This window comes from Phalangium opilio, unplaced genomic scaffold, assembly GCF_054372755.1.
Source record: "Phalangium opilio isolate 3A_F unplaced genomic scaffold, DU_Popi_V2 ptg000003l_1, whole genome shotgun sequence".
NCBI lineage: Eukaryota > Metazoa > Arthropoda > Arachnida > Opiliones > Phalangiidae > Phalangium > Phalangium opilio.
In genome coordinates, this window is record NW_028324145.1 from 10,723,793 (window position 1) to 10,746,907 (window position 23,115).

At 38.7% G+C, this 23,115-nt stretch overlaps 1 protein-coding gene and 1 long non-coding RNA gene across 13 annotated transcripts in view; one reads left to right on the top strand and one right to left on the bottom strand.

Moving 5' to 3' along the window:
- Rat1 (5'-3' exoribonuclease 2 Rat1) overlaps nt 1-23,115 on the bottom strand; it is a 29,240-nt gene that overhangs the window by 2,764 nt on the left and 3,361 nt on the right. The window contains exons 11-21 of the mRNA XM_089840696.1: nt 22,916-23,104; nt 22,798-22,848; nt 22,616-22,723; nt 22,345-22,507; nt 22,191-22,274; nt 22,014-22,117; nt 21,871-21,950; nt 21,741-21,797; nt 20,868-20,936; nt 20,625-20,789; nt 20,381-20,487 (exon numbers count right to left, since the gene is read on the bottom strand). Coding sequence (XP_089696822.1) covers nt 20,381-20,487; nt 20,625-20,789; nt 20,868-20,936; nt 21,741-21,797; nt 21,871-21,950; nt 22,014-22,117; nt 22,191-22,274; nt 22,345-22,507; nt 22,616-22,723; nt 22,798-22,848; nt 22,916-23,104 — 1,177 coding nt within the window. The remainder of the gene's footprint in view (nt 1-20,380; nt 20,488-20,624; nt 20,790-20,867; nt 20,937-21,740; nt 21,798-21,870; nt 21,951-22,013; nt 22,118-22,190; nt 22,275-22,344; nt 22,508-22,615; nt 22,724-22,797; nt 22,849-22,915; nt 23,105-23,115) is intronic.
- LOC149717780 (uncharacterized) lies at nt 399-7,146 on the top strand. Of its 12 annotated transcripts, XR_016367829.1 has the most exons (7): nt 399-751; nt 1,371-1,694; nt 1,765-2,944; nt 3,019-4,322; nt 4,425-4,469; nt 5,386-5,486; nt 5,824-7,146. It is a non-coding gene; the product is annotated as an uncharacterized LOC149717780 (long non-coding RNA). The 12 variants fall into 12 exon arrangements; XR_016367824.1 differs by having other exon boundaries at nt 3,019-4,469; XR_016367833.1 differs by lacking the exons at nt 4,425-4,469; nt 5,386-5,486; nt 5,824-7,146 and having other exon boundaries at nt 3,019-3,221; nt 3,307-3,426; nt 3,491-4,323.

Below are 23,115 nucleotides of genomic sequence, written 5' to 3' on the forward strand. Positions count from 1 at the left end.
GTACCATTCATCCACCCTGCAGACGGTAGGTACAGTTGCACCTCTATATACCCATCTTTTTCCCGCGTCGATTCTAATCGGCCTAATGCAATCAAGGGAGGTGGTGGCTTTTTTAATATACCAGAAACGGCGAATATTATTTAATCTAAAAACTCGTTGAATAAAGGTCTTATATTATGCGGGTTGCCAGTACCATGGACTGCGGAGGAAAGAGAGAGAGAGAGCTATAGAAGACTGCAGTTTTGGAGTGGACAAGCCGCGGCGGAACATCTGGGAGGGTTTGCTTCGAGGACCACTCGAAGAAACGCCAGCCAGCGGCGGCGGTATCCGACCCAAAGGCACCCATCTCTCTCTCTCTCTCAAATAGATTAGGGCGCGTATATACGGTTTGGGGCATCGCGAGAGCCCCAGCTAGCAAACCACCCTTGGGTGGGGGAGCTTTCGCTGTTTGATGTTCTACGAGGCAACTAACAATTGGGCGAATATGTCTTTCAGTTTCGCCCTCGATACCACGGAAGTTGAGGAGGAGAATTGGCGGGGCCGAGGAAATACCCCCGCGTATTATTCTAGCTGGTAGACGAGACCACCGCGCCATTTTCAACTAACTGACGCTATTGATCCGAAGGACGCCGCGTGCAGGCCAGGGATCGACTTGCCAATATTCGCGATATGAAAAGAAAGAGAAAGAGAGAGAGAGAGAAATACGTAGTTTTGATTGAAAATATTTTCCCAGAGTGTGAAAAACAGCGAGGTAAGTTATCTAATAGACTTTTTTTTTAAAGAATATATTATTAATGTTGGGGGTCAAAGTTCAGCTTAAATCTGTCTCAATCATAATTTTCTTCAAATATAGTTAATTTACAAAATTTATTGAATTTTATGACAGAGTTGCCAAGTAATTTTCAGTTACAAATTCCCTGACTTTTCGAGGTTTTCCTTAACGTTTTTTGGCCCAATTCTTAATATTTTTAATATATATAAGCACGGGATGATATAAGTAAACAATTTGATTTAAATCTCATTTAACTAATACTTACATAAGCATTGTGGAGCGTGTGTGAGACTAATTTTAGTGTTAGATTAATTTTATTCTAAATTTCATTTTCGGAGGTATATACATAGTATTCTTACTATAGGAGGATTAACACCATTTACACCAGGAGGTCAGGCTACATGGCGGACAAAGTGCAGAACTACCAAGTAGCCTCGCCTTCTGGTGTTAATAGTATCAATTCTCCTATTCTGAAAACGCCTTCAATAACGATAGAACAAAAAATTTTGATTGACTATATCTGTATATTTAACACCATGATCTACATTTTCTTACCCTTAAAAAAATAAAAAATAAATAAAAAATATGAATTTGACAGGTCGACCACCCGAAAAGGCTTGGAAAATAATATATATCTTTCATCGCGCCCTCCTAGCGCGTAAAGAAGTGGTCATTTTGGAAGTATAAAGTATAAGAAAGGACATTAGTGCACGCAGCCAGCCAGCTGCGAGGGAGGTTTACACGCGGGGGCATTTCGATTCGATTTATAAGAATAGAGTATAATGGGGTCCAAAGGGGTCTCCGATTGACCGTACATCAACGCCACGCGCAGAGCGGATCATTGCTCAAACATCGGAGAACTGCAAGAATAGGCCCTGAGAGAGAAATTCGCTCAACAGACCGAGAAAAAGTTAGTTCCGAAGTAAGAATAGGAAAACGTTTTCACGCTCAACCTCCCTCCTCATTTCCATTATTCTCCCATTATTTTTCAGTGACCACTGCGCCGGACTCAAGGGGTTGACTATATAAGGCGAAGATGGGGGGTCACCTTAAGGGGTCTTCGTTTAAAGAGCTTCGAACATATTTTAGGCTCAATTAATTAGTTTGTTCAAATTAACTATTTCAAATTAGAAAAAAAAATTTATAAATATTTACTGTCTGGTACTTCCGGAAAATTGCAATTGGCAAATCGTATTTCCGGAAATAGACTAAGGACAGGGGAAGGGTGGAGAGGTTGTTAACGGCGTACAGCGAGGAAAAACCGATCACATAACCGATCTCTTTGGTATAAGCGTACTGAACATCCCTGCGTGGAGACGTCCACAAAAACAGTAAAACACGTGAAAACAATTTTAAGAATCTATACTACAGATCTTCTGATATTAAAGGATACATTTCTATATATTTCCCCCTCCTCAAACCTCAGTCAAATTAAAATTAACAATTCCTGCATGACTTGTTGTAAACCCTGTACAGTTAGTTTCCTTAAGGCTTTGGTCTTCCTAAACAAACCGCATGCCATCAATCCGTCCTCTACTTTCGGGGAAAACTTACTGAACGGTCCCCAAAAACCCTAACCAAACTCGCATATCCTATACCCACTGTATTTTGATAAAAACCCTATAGTATAACCCGGTCGGTCCGGACCTAACCGAAAATGGTGTTGAAAAAAGGCTGGCAAAGAAAAGCACTTTAAGGGGTGGAGTTGAAAGAGTGATAGCGTGATTCTGGCTGGGGCAGTACGGTGACCAAAAAAAAAAGATACATTCCACAGTCCATTAGGTATTGGAAAAATAGCTAAGTTCAGGAGGACACTGGACACACATCACTGTAGCAGGGTTAGGAGTCTATTTTTCTACAGTGTCTATAGCTTTCGTGATGGGAGTATAAAAACCTTTTTGGGGGGGGGGGGGTTGTATGGCTAAAAGCTTACGACATTGAGGTCGTCACGTGTCAAAAATCGTGACAGCTCTGTCAGAATCGTTCACCTCAACATTGATGGAAGCCAAACAACCCACAAACTTTATAAGGGATGAATCTATAGCTTCGGTAATCGGCCTAGTTTTTTTTTCTTCAAACTTTCACGTTTTTTAGCAATAGAAAAATGGACGCCGGACAGCTATAGCCAAGCTTATGTCCATCATGGAAGAGATTGGATAAAGGATTTAACTTGTAAGTGTAGCACTGCGGAAGAATGACGTCTTTGCACCTTTTGACAATTTCATATGAATAAACAATTCCTTTAGGGTCTTTTATACGCGGTCAGACGCGGGGGTGACCCAGCCAGCTGCGAGAACGAAAGGATTGACCGTATAGAGACTAGCTGGACCATACAGCGAGTGCGACAATAAAGTAAATAAATAAATAAAAAAGAAACTTCCCAAAACATTCATAACGCTGCACGTGCAGAGTATTGTGACGATATCTTTTCATAACTCGGTATTAAAAGGTATTTAAAAATATTTACAAACTTAGTTTAATCAGGTGTGCAAGCTTAAGTCTAACAAATAACACGTCACGTTAAAAATATTTAGTTTTTTAGAGATTCCTAGCTGAAGACAAATGTCATAAATATTCCCCCCACTTGTCTAACCTAAACCACACTTGCAGGTTTGCCAATAATTTGTAATTAGAGCATCTCCTGCATCATTCAGGTTTGGAAATGAATGATAACCACTGAATCGAACAGAATACTACAACACTTTAAGCCCGTTGTAGATATCGGTTGAATTGCAACTCACAAATGACTGCCGACATTTGTCCGAACAATACCTATGGAAACCAATGAACGAACCCGGATGGATATGGTCAGTCATTCGATCTTACATTTCATCAATACACTAAGAAGCAAGGCCGGCGATATTATGAAGGATATAACTACATGCAGGCTTGGAGCATGCATGACACTAGCGCGCGCCATTCGTGCACGCGGGAGTAGGTTGGTTGTTCAGCTTCTTTTAATAATCCCGGGCGTAGTTCATTACGCGCGAGAGTGCTTCGTCGAGTGGCGCGCGCCAAAAAAGGGATCCAATTTCGCGCGAGAAAACGCGCGCGAAAAAAATGCGGGAATAAAGAAGTCGCGAGCCGATGGCGCGTGTCAAAGGAATCGGCTAACAAGGAAGGTTCCGAGGAAAGCAAAGGAGAAAGAAAAAAGTACCCGGAATTTCCTACCAGTAAATATACTATACTCCAGAGAAACCATCCCAATCCAAAGCAACTCCGTTTTAATATGGACCATTTCGACTAAAATCCAGAGCGTGTTCTATCCCAACTCTAATATTACTTGAAGCTATATAAGTTAAGGCGATACGCCTGCATACTCTAAAATAGTTCACCGGATGACTACAACAATAATTCATTCCTTCATTTCTCCCTTGAATATAGTATTGTAGCTTAATTAAAAGAAAAAAACATTCACAATGACCCCGGAGGAAGGTTAGATATTCCTGATTAAATTAACTAAATTCACGTTGCAAGTTCAGAACTAAAAAACTTAGTCGCGACTGACTTTGGAAGTTGGAAAGCACCCGAATAAATTGGCTGTTTCAGAGTGAGCTTTTATATGTTGTATAAGGGTAAAAACACTTCAATATTGAAGTTCAACTTCCCCATCATGATGATTCATTGATTCATTACGGCCTTTTATTTGAAGTTTCACAAAGCGAGTCACTGCAATCCTGTACGTGTACGTGTACGTGTAAGTACGCAATATACGATTTCATTATTTCGTGTTTTTTTTTTTCGAGTTAAGAGGCGATCAGTACGTTTGAAGGCCGAGATCCAACAAAAAGCGTTCTTAAGGCGATCTGAAGATAGCTAGCTCATCTTCAGTTCGCCTAGAACCACGGCCATAGAGGCTACACAGTAGAGAAGTAGACACTTTAGCCTTTACCAATTCATAAGGGAATATCTCGCCAAATTTTTAAGAACCATTCATTTCCGGTTGTTCCCCATTGGCTGATTTTCTTCATTATTGGTTGAAAATGTCGTCTGCTTTACTGTAAAATCCTCCATGGAGGCGGGGCGTGATATTTAGACAAAGATAACCAACCACGTGAATACCAAGAACTAACCCAAAAGCCGCGCACCGGAAGTAGGTCCAAAACATTTAACGAAAACAGAATACAACAACTCACTGTCTACTCCTCTATGATAGAACTAAAAACTTTGAGAGTAGAGTTATCAGTTCGTCTGAGCAATTGTCGTTGCAGGATCTCGGTCTTTAAGACAGATCCGAACAAAAGAAAAAGGTCTGGTATATGCCAAGTGACAATTTCCGCTTTAGCATATATAGGTCTAAGAGAGAAGGGGGGGGTTATAAAGTTTACCATGTCTGTAAAATGTAAACAACAACTCTTTGAAATTCACCGAAAATGGATAGGAAGAGAGTGCATCTTTTTCGAATCCATCCTTGTTTGTTTGTTCCCGTTTGACATTTTTCATTGACGTGAACTTATTCTTTAGTCTGATATAAATCCTGACTGATGGTCGAAAAGCACGCGTTACGAAACAAACACAACGACGCGAAAAGTGCATTTTTGTATTGAACTTTCCCATAAGGTGAAATATAATAATAAAATAGTGTTAACTTGTTCGTCTATATTTACTTAAAGTTCAGATTTCGTATATTGTGTTGGACGGACGGGAGATGTTTTGGCCTACTTTTGAAAATACCAGTACAGGAATGCTGCCCCTTTGTCAGTTCTCAAAAAAGGTATTCGTGAATTTTGAAATGTAGTTTCTAAGTTGCTCATAAAGATCATAAATTTAATCAAATGAATCGGCGACAAAAAACTAGCGTTAATACAACTTTTGGAAAACCAATTTCCCTGAATTTTCCATATATTTCCCTGAGTTTTGCGTTTTTCCCATATATTTCTCTAGGTTTTCCCAATATATATGGAGTAATAACAAAGGGAGTGGTTTTTTAAAATTGAAGCAACCTCTTCAGAGCAAATTTCCCAAACCTCACATATTTCCCTGAATTTTACTAAAAATTCAAAAAATTCCCGAGCTTTTTGTCAACTATTTATTTCCCTGACTTTTTACAGTTTTCAAGTTTTGTATGAACCCTGAAAACGAAACACCCAAATACCCCAGCACAAAACCTACAATTCCCCAAATTTAATAATATTCACCGTCGGTGGTCCATATTACGATGAAGGGAATAAATATATCCAGCAAACAAATGTTTACCACCCCTGAACCCTGGTGGTGGTGGCTGGCGCAGCTTACACGCTCACGACGACCAGCGGAACAATTTTACCGCTAGGCGGAGTTTCGATCGGTAGCAGTCGCCCCTTAAACGTCACGCCTACGTCTCTCCCCATTGGTTAAAAGCGGGCAACGCCGATTGAATAAGGAAAACACAACGGATCCTCGCCGCAGCCTCGAGGATGTGTCGTCGTTTCATCCAAGTTGGGGAAGAGGAAGGAGAGAGAGAGAGAGAGAGAGAGAGAGAGAGAGAGAGAGAGAGAGAGAGAGAGAGAGAGAGAGAGAGAGAGAGAGAGAGAGAGAGAGAGAGAGAGAGAGAGAGAGAGAGAGAGAGAGAGAGAGAGAGAGAGAGAGAAAAGGGATGCTGCGGAAGAGGAAGAAGAGAATGGATGAGATGCGAGGAGGGAAACATAATTTCATCCCCGCTACTGCCAATGTTGTTGTTAGCTAGATTAAAATGGATAAAAGCAGAAGCGAGATGAAAAAGAAAAGAAAAGAAAAAAAAACCAACCCGGTCGATCTCCTCTAGCGATGAGAATGACGCTATAAAGCTCAAAAGATTAATTATGAATTTGACAGAGAGATCATGGGATGCTGATGATGGGATGATAAAAAAAGGTTTTTTTTTGCTTACTCTTCTATTAAATTATTATAATAAAGAGAGAGAGAGAGAGAGAGAGAGAGAGAGAGAGAGAGAGAGAGAGAGAGAGAGAGAGAGAGAGAGAGAAAGAGAGAGCTATGGGTATATTTTTTTTCTCTCATTAATTCTCTTAGGACTATGACCTATGACCTAAGCTATGGGGGTCAAATTATGTCGGAAAATAATCCATGATTTTTACCGGAATATCAAACAAAATTCTCGAAAAAGGATTAAACTGAGAAACAATACAATTACACGATAAGTATTTCCATAAGTTCATAAGATATGTTTCATAAGTTTGTCACTGGTTTAAGGAGAGCTTAACCATAAGTGACGTAGGTGGAGCGTCATAGATTCGCGATGCCTGGTGATGGTGAGGCGCTGTCAAAGGCTTAGTAATGCAGACTAAACAGGAAGATGGAAGTCTTGCAAAATTAAGTAACCGAGTGTAGGACTTAAATTCTCGCTAGTCGTTCTCGAACTAGCTCGAGCTGTAAGTCTCTAGCAGTGTCATACTTATGGAACATATCTTATAAACTTATGCTATTTCCTGAACTTCCACGACACGTGTCAACCCGTTTTAAAAACCCATTTCGACGGGGTTAACGCGTATTTCCAAAGAAACCCCAATTCATTCGCAAATCGCAATTCAAAGAACTCTTTGAAACTAAGGTAGATTAAAAAAAGAATAAGGAGACTGAAAAAAAAATTAAATATAAATTAAACCCGCTAGAAATTAGAGCTATGGATAACAAAATATATAAAGATGCCTTGGAACATTCGAGAAATATAATCCAGGAAACCCCTTAAGCTACGTATGCAGGCTATAGAATTACGTGAAAAAAATTGGGGCTATTATATATAAGAGTAGGACCAATTATAAGAAAAATCCAGAGTGACTCAATGTAAAAGTGGATATACATATAACAGCAGAAGTATCAGTTAACACTCGAAACGCAGTAAGTAGTTTCTTTCGAGAATGCAGGACTCCTACATGGAGAAGAAAAAGTTCTTTCAATGTATAGAATTAGAGATATACGAGAGAGAGAGAGAGAGAGGGAAAACCCTCGAAAAACTAAAGGCGCATAATTCTGGAACTCTTCTTATATAAGGGAATCTAGAATTCCCCATTAGTATATTATAGAAAGAACATTTTCCGACATACTTCGCCAAAAGAGGAAGTGCAGAATATTTCCTATTTAAGCACATGGAGAAAATAACCACGGGAGTTGCTTAAGTTTATGCAGTTCCTAAAAACGCAAACAAAATTATGGTCGCGCTTGTTTCCTTTAGAAATATGTAGTTCAGGGTTCGTACAACGTATGGAAAACCGATTTTCCTAACTAACACATCCAGGTTTTTTTCCTCCCCAATATATTTCCAGTTGCAACTGCGGGAGTGGTTTATTTGGAGTAATAATTATGGTAGGGGCTATATAATTAATTAGGGCAACCCCTTCAGGGCAAACTTATACCAGGGATAGATTTAATTTTAGAAGTAGGAATGGAGAACGGTTAGTATTTACTTCAGTCCGACTCAGAGACTACCCAGTATAGAATAAACACGTAACGATAAGTTTAAATTATCTTGTAGGCTCAGTTTAAACTAAGTTTTGATGACGTTGCTGACGGGGACGGCGTAAAATACGTAATTCCTTTTCCCCCTCTGTCGCTATGACCCAGCCGCCTCTTCTTTCATACCCCTCCGTGCCGGGGAAGGGGATCTGGGACTTTGACGCGCGCCCAGACTACTCTGTTCTCCATTCCTTCTTCTAAAATTAAATCTATCCCTACTTATACCCAAGCCACCGATTTACCCCAGCTTTCCCTGACATGTCCAGCTTCTCCAGCCAGGTTTGCACGAACCCTGTCATTTTACCCAAAAAATAGATCTCTGATATACTCCCAAACGAAACCTCCTTAGCTACTTAAATCCAAGAGTAGAGTAGAGCAGAGAAGAGAGCCCATCTCTCAGTCTCCCATTTGACAAAAAAAGAGAGTATAAAATGAGGCTTAAATTCTAGTAAAAAAAAAAGTTCAAAATATTGCTCGCAAAAAAAAAAAAAAAAAAAACCAGAGAAAAATTTTGTTGGAGGAGCGACTTCTTCAAGCTCTAGCGCGCGTAGAGGACCCTGGCAAGAGTCGACGAGATTTTTTTACCGCCATATATCAGGGGTGTACTCAAATACTTTAAAAAACGAAGGAAAAAGAGTCGCAAAGAAAAAAAAAATTAGAAGATGAGGGAGGAGGAATGGAAGAGGAAAAGCAGAAGAAAAAAAAAATTACGCGTCCAGGAGTGTTCTTATCCCGATGATGGGAAGAAATATATATAAATATAAGAAGAAACCTTGCATACTGTATGAGGGGGGGGGGGGTAGAAGAAGATAGATGCTCTTCTCCGGGTATATAGTTGCCCCTCTTAGATCCTACGTAAAAGACGTTCTCAAACGACGACAATCCGATTTAATGAGCAATTTTTTTTCTCTCTCTCTCTCTTTCTGTCTCTTCACTTCCAACCCATCCTACTAAGACCCATTTTTTATTATTTTTTTTAATCTATAAGCTCTTTTAAAACTACCGTTTTTATATCTATGCCTAGATAAGGAGATCTTGGAAAATTTTGGGACTAGGATATAGAGTTGTTTCTATTCTACATTATAACTGAATATGCAAAATAAAAGGATAAAGAATTTGGTATTAGATAAAAATTGATGTATATATTAGATTTAAGATCATGTTTACAATCATCCTTGATATGCAGATCAGAATATTTCATATACGCAAAAATTCGCTGACCCGAAAGTAGGCCTATAAAGTCATTCACCAATATATTGAAATTTCAAGGAAAAATACTTTTCACGGTATTCATAAGATATGTTCACCATAAGTTTGTCACTGGTAACTTAGAAACTGGAGCTTGTCACGAAGGTTAGTGAGGGAGGTCATGGATTCGAGGTAAAGCGACGCCTGGTGCATGAGGCGCTGCGTATCAAAGGCTTAGTACAGACTAAATAGGAGCTAGATGGAAGTCCTGCAAAATTAACCACCGAGTGTAGGACTTTCAATTCTCGCTTCCGTCGTTCTCGAGCTATAAGTATCAAGCGAGCATTACGAAGCATAGGTAGTATACGTCATACTTATGTTCAACATATCATATAAACTTATGATTCCAGGTACTATACTTGTCTACCCTGTTATAAGTCAAGCTTTGGGTATGCAAGTTAGCAGTCATCTATATAAATACACTCTCTGTCTATATATAGACAAAATGGGATCAAAGATGGGAGGGGTTTCGATCCTTTCACGATATAGAAAGGGAAACTGGTAAGAAGAGAGAATGAAGGAGAGGAAAAGGATGAAAATGAGAGAGAGAAAGAGAGAGAGGGGGTAGCTAGAGAAGGGGGCGAACCCCGTCGCCGCCGCCTCAGCGTGTTATGCTTTCGACAATAGCTAATTATTAATTAACGTTGAGGTCCAGGCGCGCCGGCACTCACTCAAATCGACCTTTATACACGGTATATACATACATACACACACGACAAAACTCCCTCCGCCCTATATACTCTATCATGTATAATCGCCCCAGGCATCTATCTATACCCGCCCGTTCCATTTTATCCTAATAGCGAAGAGAACAATACATTAAACCTTCCTCTATACATTATATAGATGGCGTAAACGCAGTGAGTGGCAGCATACCCCTAACCGAAGTTAACGTGGGCCAAAGTTGAATTAACTTAGGATCACATGTTTATTAACCAAAATCATGTATGCACCTGACAAATCCAGACAGGTATACGGCGATAAAGAAAGCATGCACAAGGACCTAACAAGGACTGTTTGATTATTTCTTTTGGTTGGTGAGATTTCAAATAACTAGCCTTGAAAGTGTGGATGGATGTTATGTTTCAAAGAAGATGAAAGTTCATTTGACCCGATTGATTTGATAACAGTTATGATTTCGGAAATTACATACAGAGAAATCAACGCATAGGGGCGAGGAGACAACCATTGGGGCATTCTCCCTATCGCCAAGAAGCACCGTTAGAGGCAGTGCCACTCCTCCAAGGCTAGCCTTCATCCACGTGTAGTGAAGTCTCGGGCTCCGTCTGACGTTGCTTCTTGACACCAGAGAGAAAAAACCCAAATGGCGGCCGGCCGCGCCCCTGTGTATTGGTTTCTCTGTATACAATTTCCGAATTGGTCTATTTCGAATTCATACTGCCTTCCCTTTAAATTTCTAAACAAAACTTAAAAAATATATCGACGTTCAACTTTACTTCACTTTCCCTTGAAACCTCGCGACATAATCCTATACTCTGTTACAATGATAACCCTGCACACAAATTCATCAGATCCTCTCTAATAAGTCTTATTCTTTATAAGGGAGAGAATAAGACGTTATTCCATTGCAAATTTCAGACGCTAAAGAGAGAACTTTTGGGAAGAGAAGGGGTTACCTACGCTAATACTTTAAAGGAAAGCTGGTATCAAAACCAGAAGACGTGGCTCTACACTCCTAACACTATATCTTGCCCCACCTTAGTTTGCAACGTTGACATCCCCAACCTCTCGAGATCCGTCTCTCCGCCAAGTTCCCCCTTTTCTTCCACCCCCATCTTCCTCTCCTCGCGCTTTGTGGAGACTCTTCCGCTTCCATGGGCTTTTCCGTTGAGTCACAACGACAGTACATGGGGTTGCTAACCAACTTGATAGCTAGCAACGGCATGCCTCGGAAAACCCCTGTTCCACGGTACTGTTTCCACCTTTACAGAGAGCGAGAGGGAGACACAGCGAGCGAGAGAGATAGAAAAAAAAACTCTACCTTGGTCCCCCCTTTCCTTAGCAGTCGTTTAAATGCCCATGGGTTACTTAAAAAAAACCTTGCATACTTTCTTTTCACAGCCTAAGAAATGAACCGACCCTGCACCATCCAAAAGACGCTGCAAATATAATTTTTTTTCGTTTCAAATGGATTGGGTTGGGTAGAATTTTAAGTTGGAAACTTATTTTTAGGATTAATAAAATATTATAAAAAAAAAAGAACATATTAAAAATTTGTGGTAGTGGTCATATTCCATTCATTGGGGGCCACTTAAGTGGAAGTTTATTAAAAAAAAATTTAATTCGCGAGCGAAAAATTGGATTAAATAATAAAAAAGATTTATAAAACTGATGTGGTAGCTTCGTTAGAGTCAGGTGACGTTTCCCCTCTGGTTTTAACCTATTTCCAGTCACGTGGTGCAGAAGAACCTTTAATCTTACAAAAGGTACTCTTCCCTTTAAGAAGACACGCGTATTAAAAACCCCATAGAGAATTTTAATAATTATTTTCAAACACAGCGCTTCGTTAAGATTCAAGGGACGTTTACCCTAGCTCGAATTTTTACCTATTCCAGTCACGTGGTGCAGAAGAACCTTTAATCTCGCAAAAGGTGATCTTACCTTTGAGAAGGCACGCCCCCAAATAATTCTTTTTATAAAAGAATCGTATTTAACAACAGAAGTCCATTAAATCAGCCTAGACTAATTTAATTGACTTCTATGGAACTATAAAACTTTTGGTCCATTTCCGGCTTAGAGGAAGGAAGTAAAAGTGGATGATAAAAACGCAGGGAACCGATATTTAAAACTGATATAGACATATAAGGCGAGGGGAATAGAAAATTGGTTAACGGGATTTTTATACCAAGTGGGTCACGTGACCGCGCGTATACAAAATACAAGTTGGGGGAAATGATAAGGCTACCCTATACGTTCGTACCCTGGTATATATAAGCTCGTTAAGAAGCTGCTGGCTGCAGAATTCCAGGAAAGCGCGCCAACCTATGTACTAACCTAGAGTTCAGGGGCATGGAAGGAAGGCGGGTAGAGGTGGCTTATTAGGGAGGCCTAACATCAACCAATTAAAGGTTTTGCAGCAAACTGCGGAAGGCCTAATTGCGTAGACGTCCGGATATAATGGAGAGAGAGAGAGAGGATGCTGGGAAACGAGGGATTACCAGAGGCTACAGCTTGTACAGCACCACGCGGAGAGAGAGAGAGAGAGAGAGAGAGAGAGAGAGAGAGAGAGAGAGAGAGAGAGAGAGAGAGAGAGAGAGAGAGACAATCGCTAAGATGGAGAGAATGTGGCAGGCCGCGTATATAGTTCCGAGTCTTCGAGAGGATTGGATTACGGAATAGTGGGAGAAAGACCAGCATGGTTGGATTGTAGATGAGATGATGGGAGAGGGTGGACCGTACACCAAGAAGCGATATCTATTTTACTAGGGAGAAGGTATAAGTGGCCTAAGTATTCGCGCGCCATAGTCCCTGTCCCCCTTTCAAAATACAAGGGGGGACGTAAAAGGAGGCCGGGCTATTTCGCTCCACACTCTCCTCAGTCGGAAAATACAGAGTAATTTTCGTCATTCGCGTCACCGCGCTGACGTGAGTTTTCAAGAACCAATGAGATGCTGGTTGGTTGTAATTTAGAGGCGGCGGGGATTAACTCCGTCCGGACCTACGACGTTTGGACTGGAGATAAAGCTGGTAATGTGGCGGGAAGTTATATCTTCTCCCTAGTAAACTAGATATCGCTTCTTGAGTACACTAACGAGGAGAAGACGCGCGCGTTCGGCAACTTTCCACGTGCACGGGGGGAAGGTGGACTTGGGTCCGGACCAACACGACAATAATTGCGCCCATTGCCTTCATACTATACTCTATAAGCCTTTTGTTAATACTCGGGACGTGATCTAAAACTAGTCTCTCTCATCCTCTCCAAAAATTATAGAGGATCCAACTTATTATAAAATAGGATATATACAGGGTGTTTGTGAAAGGTCCATCAATAATGAAAGGGCGTATTTATTGGGCCATTTTGAGTCGAAAATGTTCTATGACATTTTTCCGTCCGGGCCACTGTTTTCAAGTTATGATTGGAGTAATTTACGGATGACCCCTTAAATTTAATTAAGAAATTGAAAGACAGCGCTAATTTAATGAAGGGGTCATCCCTAAAATATTCAAATCATAACTCGAAAACGGTGGCTCGGACGGCAAAATGTCATAGAACATTTTCGACTCAAAATGGCCCAATAAATACGCCCTTTCATTATTGATGGACTTTTCACAAACACCCTGTATATATTTTATATTGCCTAATAATGAGACTCATGGCTTATATTTGCTTGGAAGATAGAAAGAGCTAGTTGTATTGTACACTATTCTTTAAACGGCGTCCTACATTAATACTGTAAAACCATTCTTTATATTCTCGTTAAATATTATATTAATAACCAAAATAATTAATTTAAATGACCTATTCATATACAGATAGCGTGCCGACAAGCGCATAATTGTATGCAGTTTTTCAACCGATATCTACAACAAAAGACTGACGAGCAAGTAGAATTAAGAAATTTCTCTATATATTACATAAAAACGTTTTGATTTAGACCCAAGAATTCAAAAAACAAACGAAAAGAGTGAGGTTTATCTACTGACTGAAGTTCAGATGTTTATTTTAAAATTATCTCACTATTCCAGGTGTGTTTTTTTTTATTAATTCGACCCCCTGAAAAAATCTAAATCACTAGAAATAATAAGACACTCTCCACACCTGTAAAACCCTACATACACCCAATAAATATAAAAAATCAAATCTAGGTATATATCTTCTCACGGACTTTATTTACATTATACCTTAAAGCAAAGGACCCTGGTACCCCCCCCCCCCCCAAAAAGAAGAAAAAATTACTTTATTATAAAGATATCTCGACTGATTGATTCCGTTATATTTATATTACTGACAGGACGCACGAAACTATATGCGGAAATTGCAATAATATTATATTTCTACTTCTTTTCATCAATTGGCGGTGTATATAGCATCCATCTTCCTTTTGAGGATGTTTTTCCGTCTCATATACCGATAGGATGGAAGAGAGATGTTGGTGGTGGTCCTTTTACGTGTGTGTTATCTTTTCAGTATATGAAAAGGTCACTTCTGCTTGGCGTAACTAATCGGGTTGACCCCGTTCCGATCATATTCTATACGTATAACCTCCCACCCCCCCGGTACTACCAGCGTCGTGTTCTTCTATTATTTGACCTCTCTCTCCCATCTTCTTGTCCCTTCAATTGATCTTTCTCCATGTATATATATATATAGCAATAACACGATCTCTCTTTTCTCTTTTATGCTCTCCTCAGTGTGCTGTGCAGGACTTGGGCCGCGCAGCGGTTCTTTTGGAATCACGTATAATCAGCCTATAGTATACACCATCGTCCCTGTCCCTCGCTGCGTATACTCTGTTTGTATAGCCAGCACCCAACTATAGCGGGGTCACGAAGGAGGAGGGTGAAAGGTCAGTGATATAGAAATCGCGTCACTGACCAATTTGTCCTATACGTGTTGTGCTATTGGCTCGTCTTTATTCCCCAAAAAGTCATCCACCCGCGATTCCTCTCATCATTGCATCTCTTATAATCAATGTTTTTTTCTGTGTGTTCAGGTATTGCAGGTAAGTTCATTATTAATAAACATTCATATTGCTGTTGAAAACGCTTTGTATGGGAATTCAAACAATTTTTTTAATATAAATATTATATTTATTTGGTTGACCTGGTTTGATAAGTGTCTGTGCAGCTGATTTCCGGAAATTTTTTGCTTACTATCTGACTTAGGGCCCAAGAAAAACACGTGACCAAAGTGTTCCCTCAAACAGCTAGTTTTCAAGTTTATGATTTAAGTGTATTACGATTAACCCCTTAATTCTAATTAGCACTATCTATCTTTAAGTTTCTTAATTAATTTGCAAGTCAAAACATGATAGAACAATTTCGACTCAAAACAACCCAAAGAACACTTATATAACCTAATAATTTCTTACACGCCTTCAGGAGACACCCTGTATATACCTGCCAAAATTAATTACACCTAACTTCCTTACTTATTTATTTAAATATAAAAAAACAAAGGTGCAATATAAATATACCTAAACAACAATGGTTATCTACCCATCAATATATCTCTACGGTATAATCAAGAAGTGATATCTAGTTTATTAGGGAGAAGGTATAAATTCGTTCATCCACATTTCTAGCTTTATCTCCGGCAGTCCAAACGTGGGTAGGTCCGGAGTTAATCCCCGCCTCTAAAAGTAAATTACAACCAGCATCTCATTGGTTCTTGAGATCTCACGTCATCGCGACGCGAATGACGAAAATTACAGTCATATTTTCCGACTGAGGAGAGGCTGCGAAATAGCCCGGCCTCCTTTTACATCCCCCCTTGAATTTTGAAAGGGGGGAATGGGACTCTGGCGCGCGAATACTTAGGCATCTTATACCTTCTCCCTAATAAATTAGATATCACTTCTTGGTATAATATTCCAATATCTCTCAGCGTGCACAAGCGGCGTCAACAAGGCGTATTTGGATAAAGTGACAAGGAGGGCGGAGAGAGAGAGAGAGAGAGAGAGAGAGAGAGAACTTGGAGATGAAGTAAGTACAAGTATCTGCGAGGCGGCTTTAACCAAGTAAGTCCCCATTTTAATCAGGCTTACTCTAATGGGATCAAAACGGGGACGGGGAAAGCCGGCTTGGTACACGCCTATATACATACATACATCCCTCCATTCTCCATTTTAACCCAATACCCCGTCCGTGTGCTCGAGTCTTAACCCTATATAACTATATAGTATTAACACAACGGTTCATTAAACCAAGCTGTCACTCAAAAGACAAGGAAGAATCGATTGGCATATAAATATATATAGTCCTATAGCAGAGTATGGTCCCGCATTTTCAAAAGGGATCTATAAAACCATAATTTAATTTAACCGATAGAGTAAAATCATGGTGGAAATAATACTTAAAAATATAGGCAACCCAACCGATCCCTAAAGGATAATACCAACCAGACTTAAGCAAATTACAAAAACGTGGTAATCACAGCTAAAAAAGGAAAAAGAAAAGAAAGACGAACGAATATTGTGGCACTACTACAACAAGAACAACAACAACTACTACAGGGCACGTGAAACTAATAGCCTCATTGGTAGATATCCATCATTCGATGTGGCTAAAAAAGGTGTAAACTATAAAGTATTTCTAAATCGCTAAAAAAATATAATATACCTATATCCCCTAAAGCAAAATTTTATAAAATTTAAGAATTTCCGAATACGCAATAGAAAAATATTGCCCGAGGAAATGGGACAGAGATAAAATAACCTAACTGTCCCACGCAGTGTCGTTATTCGATCAGATTCCAAGGAAAACCCGGATCTTGTGTCCCGGTAGGGGTTAAAGGGGCGCATGCATGCACGTTCGGTATTCCCCTTTGTCAAAATTATACGCCAAATAATAATAATACGGACTACCGAATCGCTACGAGAAACAGCGTGAAGTCTATAGGTATAACAGCTTTTACGTAACAGACTTTGTATAGACCAATAGGATAAAAGCTGACCTACAATAAAACGGTTGAAATACCTTAGAAGGGAAAATGGAAAGGGATCGGACATTTGGCAAGAAAAGATAAATAAAATAAGTGTCGTACAACCGATTGAAACGACGAAGGGGAGGAGCTACGGAGACGTGACGTCAATATTGGTACAGTCTAAATTGTATGGCCTGAGCTGACTACTTCCAATACATAGTTTACAGGCATGGAGGATTCCTACCATTAACGCAAGGAGACCAAGCGACTTAGAGCGTAAAATCGTCTGCTATTATACGCTCTAAGTTGCCTGGTCTCCTTGTGCAAATGGTATGAATCCTCCAAGCCTGTAAACTATGTATATGGTTACCAAAACATAGGTAAGAGATAGGAAGGTGTGAGGTCGCGTAGTAGCACACTATATATGGAAAAAAAAATGCAGGAGAGTGGCGTGCCCCTCTGGGATTTCAAATCATACACGCGCAAACACGACGGGATTTCGCGATTCAATTCCAAATCTCTCAATTTTTCTCTCCCCTCGCTCCTACAGATACAGACAGACCACAGTGGGTTTACAAACGACTGCATCGGGATAATCCTTTGACTCGGGGATTTGAATAAAAAGATCTTCACTCAATCGCGTAACGGTTACGCCCCCCCCCCCCTTCCAAGATTCACCTAAAGATCTTTCTTTAGACTGGGAGCTAGTTTTATTTAAAATGGGTATAAAAAGAAATGGAGCAGCATCCCCCATAGACCCTTACGACGTAAAAATAAATGGAGTAGGGTGCCTACCCTTCAGGGGTTGATCCCTGGATGTCTCTACGTACTATAGTGACATTCCCCCAAAGCCTACAGCGCACGCAGCCCTCTAAGTTACGTCGAAATGGTCCATGACGAGGTGCCAAAGACTTATCTCCTTTGAAATACATAAAGAACCTTAAAGGGAACCCATCAATCCACAGAAACGCGTTCTGATATCCTCCATTGAATTATACACAGAATTTTATTTTTTTTTTGGTTCCATACCTTAGGCCTAAAATAATTATTTTTCAACTAAAATACATATTAATTGCGCTAATTCTTTTATTTCTCCTTCAGACCAACGGTTGGTACAAACAATACCGTTCCGTTAAAACTCGATATTGGTTTAAAAAGTCCGTTTCAGGACATGAGGACATGGGATGGTAGGGGAAGAGAAAGAAAGCTAAACCGGGTACCAATAGGGGTTCATTGTTACCAGAGCTAGAATATTCGATTCGATTTGAAATGAAATGAAAAAGAAATAAAAAAAGCGCCTCCATCCAAGTTCAAAGCGGAAGTTAAGGTCCGATTAGGCACGTAGGTGTCTTTTTCCCCCTACACCCAAAAAAACCGGGAAAACCTAACCCTAACTCTAGCAGCCAGCAGTACCCCCCTCCCCCCTCTTGAAAACGCAGCAAGTCGAAAAACGCGACGATATCAACTTTTATTAGGAATGGAACAAAAGAGACGCACAGACGGAATAGAAAAGTAGAGAGAGAGACAGAAAAAAAGGATGAGAAAGGAAGAATGTTAGTTACCAACGACATAGAGGAAAGGGGGGGGGGCGCGACTTTAGGCCTATTTTTGAATAAAAAAAAAGGACCACTGACGACGACGAGACACTGTCTCAGCAGCGCCCGGATCTATCCTCAGCGGGAGGATAAGGATCACGACGCGGGTGGATAAGGATCACGACGCGGGTGGATAAAAAGGATGGTATGGAGGATGGAGATCAGATGGGGATGGGATTGGGATGAAGGAAGGAGTTGTAGACACGTGCCAAATTCTAGTAGGAGTTCCGTTGGGCACGCGACATTTTATTTCATTTTGAGTGGATTCACGCTGCGAAATCCGTATCCCCCTATGCGCCATTTAACCTTTGTGTGTATAGAAGAATTCCCTTCAATTCTTTAATGATTTCCGCCATTTTTAATTTTATATATTTTATTATTCGCCTTATAAGAATGGGGGGTGGAGAAAAAGGGAGAGGAAATTTTCAACCGTTAGGTTAAAAGGGCCGAGAACATTCTTAAGTTAACGTTTATTCATTTGTATAAACAGGATAAGTTGCGTTATACTGAATCTATTGACCAAATTTTAAGGTATCATTCAAGTACCATCGATACTCCTTGCGCAAGCGCCTTTAGTACGATGTTTAATGTTTTTTAAACAGCGTGTTATATTATTTTTCGCGCGATTAGGTGGTACCAAGGAAGGGGTAGAAACTACTAAACTAAAAAAAAAAAAAAAAAAAAAAAAAAAAAAAAACTGGGCTCTTTTTTTGGAGTTCAAGAAATATACCCTTTGAACTATAGGCAACAAACATTGCCCCAGTGACCTACACACGGCCAATTTCAAATTAAACTAAAGTACACTACTTATAGATGAGAATCCCCCCCCTGGTCTTAATAGGCCAAAAAACTAAGAGATCTAAAGTATGGTTTGTTTGAAGTTTGAAGTTTAAAGTTTTTAGCTGTAGCTAGCGTTACGAGGAACTTTTTGAGTGGATACCGACTAGACAGTCAAGCCAATAACAATAATAGGTCTTTTTCTTGGCTTAATAGAAAAGAAACTCGAGTGGTTCAATGTTAAGAGAGAGAGAGAGAGAGAGGAAGTCACTTGAAAAGAAATAATAGGGGGTAGAATAGATACTGTCGTTGTTACAAACAAACTTTTTGTTCTTTCTTTCTTTTTTTTTTGGTTTAGTTTAGTTTAGCCATTCTACTATTCTTTCAATGACTAAATAAAAGAAAATAATTGCTCGTATCCTGACAAGGGGAGGCCTTTTTCAATTAGACCTTTGTATAAGGTCCCACCGATGATAGAGTTGAGACATCAAAAAACTATTTGAAAGGTCCCGCTTTAAATAAGGGTTTACAACTTATGTAAGGGGTATAGTAGAAAGGCAATATAATGATGCCTTAAGAAACTTAAAATTAACCTGATAAAGGCCCAAAGGTAGTGAAACTATTCAATAAGTACTAAATACAAATTCAAAAGTTCAGGTTTACGTTAGACAGGGGTCATAACCTTACCCCAAGTAAATATAAGCTTAGAAACCCCTACAAACTTAATTATACCTACACCATATCATAATTATCAAGGATATTTCATTATATACAGGAATTTTTAAACCATTATAAATTACTCTACTACATCTTACACTTAACCGAACCTACCTTTGGTTGATAACTTCACAACTTCGTGTAAAGTTGCTTACCAAACAACTTTCCAATTTTAATTACCACAAAACCCTTAAACTTCCCTTACAAAATTAAAAAAAAACTAAACGTTTCACTCACCATACGACCGTTGAGTTTGAAACATCTGAGGACTGGAGTTGTATCCCGTATTCCTTCCATAAGGGTTTGATGGTGGAGGAATTTCATTATACTGGTTCAACCCACGGCTAATAAATAAATAAATGAAGTAAAACGGATTTAAGCTTACTTAAATTGATTTAGGATTACTTAAAATTATTTAGAATAATTTAGGCTTACTTAATAAAAATGAAATCGCGTTAAAATTACTAAATACAATACTTACTCTAGCTTTCTATGGCCAGAAATGTCAAGTGAAGCTCTTTGATGAGCAGGAGCCATTCCAATTTGAGGCCTCCAATTGTTACCATAATTATTACCACCGTAATTATTACCGTAATTACTATTACGAGAATGGTAATCACCTGGTTTTAAAACTTTTATAGGGTCCCTAAAGAGACAATAACAAAATTTTCATTTTCCCGCCCAAAAGTAGGCCTAACAACTTTAATAAAAAACTATTAATTACTTTGCTCCTGGAAGTCTTTTAGCGGGATAAATGAACCCATCTTCATACGCGGGATCTTGAAATTTTACACTAATCGATAAAATTACGTTAAATATAATTAAAACTCAATTAAAAATTATAATTAACCGCGCAAAACAAACAGCGGACATCTAACATAATTTCAGCTTAAAAACTTTTTAAGACGCCGCGCGTCCTTATCCTATTTTGATTGGCTACTAGCAAAAAACTTACCATGGAGCAATATTTAAAGATACCTAATTGCAATATATTGTGCTTTAAAGGAACACTCCATTGTAAGAAAAGCGGCTTCTGATTGTAACTCCCTTCCCTGATAAATATTACTCCATGGAAAATTCCAACCGAATTAAACGAAAAACGGATTACTAGCGCCATCTATGTTTCAAAACTAGTATTAAAAGTTGCGGTTTTAGGTCTAAAACACACCCTGATATGAAAACTTGGCGCCATCTATGTTTTAAAACTAGTATTAAAAGTTGCGTTTTTAGGTCTAAATTCTAAAACACACCTTGGTCTGAACACTTGGCGCCATCTATATTTCAAAACTAGTACTAAAAGTTGCGTTTTCATGTTTGAAAACTATGACAACTTAGCGCCATCTATATTTTAAAAGAAGTACTAAAAGTTGCGTTTTCATGTTTGAAAACTATGACAACTTAGCGCCATCTATATTTTAAAAGTTGCGAAAACTATGACAACTTAGCGCCATCTATATTTTAAAACAAGTACTAAAAGTTGCGTTTTCATGTTTGAAAACTATGAAAAACTGATATCAAAAGTTGCGTTTTTTGGTCTAAATCGTTAAGCCTTGGTCGGAAAACTTTAAAACAATGTAAATAAATTAAAAATACTTGCCAAACTGTTGCATTTTCATACAAAGGTTCCAAACCGGTCACCGGACTCTCGAGCATTCTTTAAAAAACACAAAAACAAATTAAAACCATGTTTTAATTAAATTTAAATTAGGTTTTAAATTAAAACTTACTCTCCAGGCCCTACAACTTCGTCACTTAGAAAAGCAATACCACCCATTCCATGAAAATACTTTGTAATTAAATCAAATTTCTTCAAAATAAAGAATTAAAAAGCCAATTAAATTAAATTAAATTATTTTAAATAATTAATTACCTTTAATTTATCAGAGTTACTCTCATATAAACCAAGAAGAAAATCATAACCGGGATGTCCTTTTCTTATATAAAATCTGTCACATCCTCTTGTATTTCTACGTTCTGTCAAATAAAAATATAATTAGTTTAATTTTAAGTTTTTAACCTAAATTAAATATTAAAATATATTTCATACTTTCATCAATTGATAAAGAATTATAAACATCTTTCAGGGCATTTAATAACCTTCTTTCATCCACAAATGGTAACAAGGCAACTCCTAAAGCGATAATTAATCTCAAAACATTAAATTTAAATATTATTATTTAAACTTAATGCGATTAATTTACCTTGCCAAGCAAATTTCTTTCCATTTAAATCAATTTTAAAATCAACGGGATAAAAATCTATAATGGGTGACTCGGGATCATCCATGAGATCTCCGAATGCTTCCGGTAAATGTTGCTTGCTTGCTGCGGGGAAAACTCCCATCAATTGTTCCATTGGATTAAACTAAAAGCGATTAAGGGGTTTTGAAACAATTATAGTAAGGAAAAGGTTTCCTTGTTTAATCTTCAGGAAAATTTAAAAAAAGAACGTTAAAAGTAAAAGTAAACCTACGGGAACTGTTCCTTTCTCAAAATCACATTTCAGATCACCGATATTAATAAAATCGGATGCAAAAGGAGCATAATGGTAAGGGAAGAACCATTTCCAAGAAGCACAACCCTAAAATTAATCAAATTAACATTATTAACTACAAAATTAATTAAATTATTCTGGAGATTTTAATTACTGCTCACTTGGTAATAATAACGTAAAACCCAACATAATCCCAAGACATACTCCGCTGCCTTTAAAAATAACAGAGGTTTAGGGTTAATCTAACTAGACCTAGACCTAAATGATGATAATACTTACAACTTTGTGCCTAAACTCGTAATTATCAGCATCTACTTCAAATTTGGATTCGTAATAACGTTCTTTGAAACCATCCTCCCATAATCTAACTTCATCCGGAGGTTCTTCTTCACTATCACTGTCCATTTGGTCGCTTTTACGTTTGGTTCCCTTGTCATTTTTTTGACTAGATTTTCCGTCAGTTTTATCCTAAGTAGGTT